Here is a 3622-nt window from a genome sequence, read left to right on the forward strand (position 1 = left end):
TATGTGTGCAGAAATGTATGAAAAGAAAAGATTTAACTCTCAATATAAGTGTGAATATTTTATTTCTGGGTAAATTCGTATGTGTGCAAAAAATGTGAGGAATGTTAGAAAGATAGAAAGCAGATGGAGCAAGAGAGCTGAGGGGTGGAGCTAAACAGCTTAGGGGGTCCAGTAGGAGAGCCTTAAAGAATGAAAGGGCCACCTACAGGTCCAACTATTCTGAATTTAGGGGCCAAAAGGAGCCCAAGGGATTCAATATTTACCAAGACAGGGGGCGAAAATATTGACAGGAAAATAAGATAAATATTCTATAAAGAAAGAGGGAGGAGACTGCGGCGGCGGCAGCAGCTGGTGGAAGCCCAAGGTGGCAGAGGGGCCGCCACCACCAAGGGGAAGGCAGAGGGCCCCCCGAACCCAGCACCAGCAACGCCGCCGCCCTCTTCGCCTGCCCCGCCGCCCTCATAATACTCTTTTCGCCTGCGGATCCTCCCCTCGCAGCTCTGGCAAGCACTCACTCGACTGGTCGCCCGCGGATCCTCCTTCTCCACGGGCTCTTAGCAGAGGCAGCAGCGAGGTGTCCGATTTGGGCACGTGAGGCCCGCGATCTCCGGTGGTGGACGCCAGGCAGGGCAAGGCCATTGGTGGGCGCCAGAAAGGAGGGAGGGGGATGGGATGCAATCTTGCAGGAGATAAGGGTAGAGGTGGGCGCCAGGCTGGCGTGGGGGAGTGTGCGGTGGGCAACAGGAGAAAGGGGGTGGGTGCCTTAAGAGCCAAGCAAGGATTTGGAAGTGAGCACGGGAAAGCAAGGAAGGTGGATACAAGGGAAGCCGCTAGGGTAGGCACGGGGGGGGGGCGTGTGGCCAGCAGTCTGGGACGCTCAGTGCAGGCGGGCACTGGGTGCCAGACAAGGTAGTGGAAAGACAGACGCTTTGCAGGGGATCTGGAGTGGGCACCAGTGGCAGGTGGGGGCGGGGGAACTGGACATTGAACCAGGAGGAGGTAGCCCTTTCCCTTCTGCAGAGTTCCTAATCCCAGGCAACACTCCAGCCACTCCAGCCCTTCCCCTCAGCCTAAAGGAACCTCAGAGAGAGAGAGAGAGAGAGAGAGAGAGAGAGAGAGAGAGAGAGAGAGAGAGGGGGAGAAGGAGAGGGAGAGAGGGAAAGGGAGGGAGGGAGGGAGGGAGGGAGAGAGAGAGAGAGAGAGAGAGAGAGAGAGAGAGAAACACTGCAGGCACGCAGCCAGGATTCCCAGCATTGCTGCCAGGCTCCTGGGGAGATTTTAGGCGCCTGTGCAGGGTACATAGAGACATCGCTATGGGAGAAGTTCACCTTATGGCATATTGGGTATCTGTCTCTATTCTCTGTCCTTTCCCTGCAGGCATGAAGACTCCCAATGTACAGGAGGCCGAAGGGCAACAAACCAGGGCAGCTGCAGGAAGGGCCACTGGGTCTGCAAACGTGTCCAAGAAGAAAGCTTCCCAGAAGAAGCACAGGGGCAGACCCTCATCCCAGCCCCGCAGGAACATCGTGGGCTGCAGAATTTCCCATGGATGGAAGGAAGGCGATGAGCCCATCACCCAGTGGAAGGGAACTGTTCTGGATCAGGTGCCTATAAACCCCTCTCTTTATCTGGTGAAATATGATGGAATTGACTGTGTCTATGGCCTGGAACTTCACAGAGATGAAAGAGTTTTGTCTCTTAAAATTCTTTCCGACAGGGTGGCATCATCCCAAGTTAGTGATGCCAACCTTGCAAATACCATAATTGGCAAAGCAGTGGAACACATGTTTGAGGGTGAGCATGGTTCTAAGGATGAATGGAGGGGGATGGTCCTAGCCCAAGCACCTATCATGAAAGCCTGGTTTTATATTACCTATGAGAAAGATCCTGTCCTATACATGTACCAGCTTCTAGATGATTATAAAGAAGGTGACCTCCGTATCATGCCAGAGTCCAGTGAGTCTCCTCCAGCAGAGAGGGAGCCTGGAGGAGTTGTAGATGGCCTGATAGGTAAACATGTGGAATATACCAAAGAAGATGGCTCCAAAAGAATCGGAATGGTCATTCACCAAGTGGAAGCCAAACCCTCTGTGTATTTCATCAAGTTTGATGATGATTTCCACATCTATGTCTATGATTTGGTGAAAAAGTCCTAACTCTTAGGGTAAAATGTGCCACAGCTTTGGAAATAAACGTATAATTTGTAGACACTCTAAAAAAAAAATGCTGCTTTTCAGTGTATTGAAAGTTTAAGGGTCCCTGAAAACCCAACGTTTTTGCCAGCATAACTGTTGTTTTGTGCTGAAAAATACAAGTTTATGTGGACATGACATGCTGTGTGTAAGCACTTTGTCTTGTTGAAAAGATTGAGTGTGTTTGGTGGATGGGGCACGAAAGGAAGGAACAGCTGTCAATTCAGGCTGTGAATAAGTGCAGCTAGTATCATAATCACTCATCTAAAAATGGAACAAGACTTAGCTGGTCTGATCTGGTGGGGAGGGGAAAGGACTAATGATGGGCTGTGGGGGATGGGAGAGGAGGAGTTGTCTGCTTAGGAAGAGGTACAGAGGGGCCAAAAAATTGGGAAGCTCCCTGCGGGAGGGATAGGCTACTGGAAGGCAACCATCCCATCTGGAAGGGAGTGAAGGATGTCCAAGAGTGAGATCTTGGGGCTGAGAGTAAATCACTCAGAGTAAATTGTGTAGAGAGGGACCCAAAGAAGCTTAGAAGTGGTCCAGAGTAATGGAGATGGGAGGAGGCCAAAGGACACACAAAAGGAAGGTCTCTGCATGGGTTGCATGACCAAAAGTGGAGGGGAAATTGAGGAAGGAGCAGTTCGAAGAGGAAAGAATGACTGAGGAAATGAAAATTGGCGGGTGGGGGGCATGAGCAGGTCCTATGAGGGATGGAAAAGGCCAGGAAATGTTAGATCCCTGGCTGTATCCATTTTGCCCTCCCTGGCTCTCTGCACAAAGAAAGTGGCAACTGTCAAAGAAAGCAGATGCATTGGAGATTCCCTAGAAGGGCATTGTGACAGGGATGGATGACTCAGACAACTTAAGGGGAGCCAAGTTTATAACTATAAAGCTTTTCTTGTTTCAGGGAGTTTGTGCCACAAATGTCCAGCAGAACCTCAGCCCTCAGCCTAGACACACTAACATGGTGCTCCATAAACCTGGGCAGTGAGAAAGTATTTTATCCAGAAAAAATGGAACCTTGCTGAAGCCAGGTACAGCAGTCCCACCACTGTTCTTCCTCCTACGGGAATGTTCCTTGCCTCCCTAGAGAGGAGGAGCATCAGAGGATTGAACCTAATGTCTCTCCAGGGCATGGCGAGTACTTCACTATCCATGCTTCTTTCAACAGCTGTCTGAAACCACACAGGTGGCAGCAGCCCATGCTCCACCCAAGGGAGGCCCTCTTCCCCTAGGAGCCCCATTCTGGCTATACTCCACACAAAGCCTGTGGCTACTGACACTACATTGGTGCTTCCTGGCCATCTTGTCCCCTTTAAACTCATGGGGAGCTGTGATGGAAGTTTGTGCAGCTCTCCTTTTGTTTCCAGGTGATATTGATGCCATGGTTGGTTGGGCTGGAAGTTGTGATTTTGTACAACTAATTG

The 3622-nt window shown here is 50.7% G+C and overlaps 1 protein-coding gene across 1 annotated transcript; it reads left to right on the forward strand.

Annotated features, from left to right (window-relative positions):
• The first annotated feature begins 347 nt into the window (after positions 1 to 347).
• On the forward strand, positions 348 to 2472 carry LOC113177838 (spindlin-2). The gene is made up of 2 exons (XM_026382357.2): positions 348 to 641; positions 1378 to 2472. Exon 2 carries the CDS (start codon positions 1380 to 1382, stop codon positions 2154 to 2156), a length of 777 nt encoding a protein of 258 aa, XP_026238142.1. The 5' UTR covers positions 348 to 641; positions 1378 to 1379; the 3' UTR covers positions 2157 to 2472.
• Positions 2473 to 3622: the final 1150 nt, after the last annotated feature.

This window comes from Urocitellus parryii, chromosome X (genome assembly GCF_045843805.1).
Source record: "Urocitellus parryii isolate mUroPar1 chromosome X, mUroPar1.hap1, whole genome shotgun sequence".
Lineage (NCBI taxonomy): Eukaryota > Metazoa > Chordata > Mammalia > Rodentia > Sciuridae > Urocitellus > Urocitellus parryii.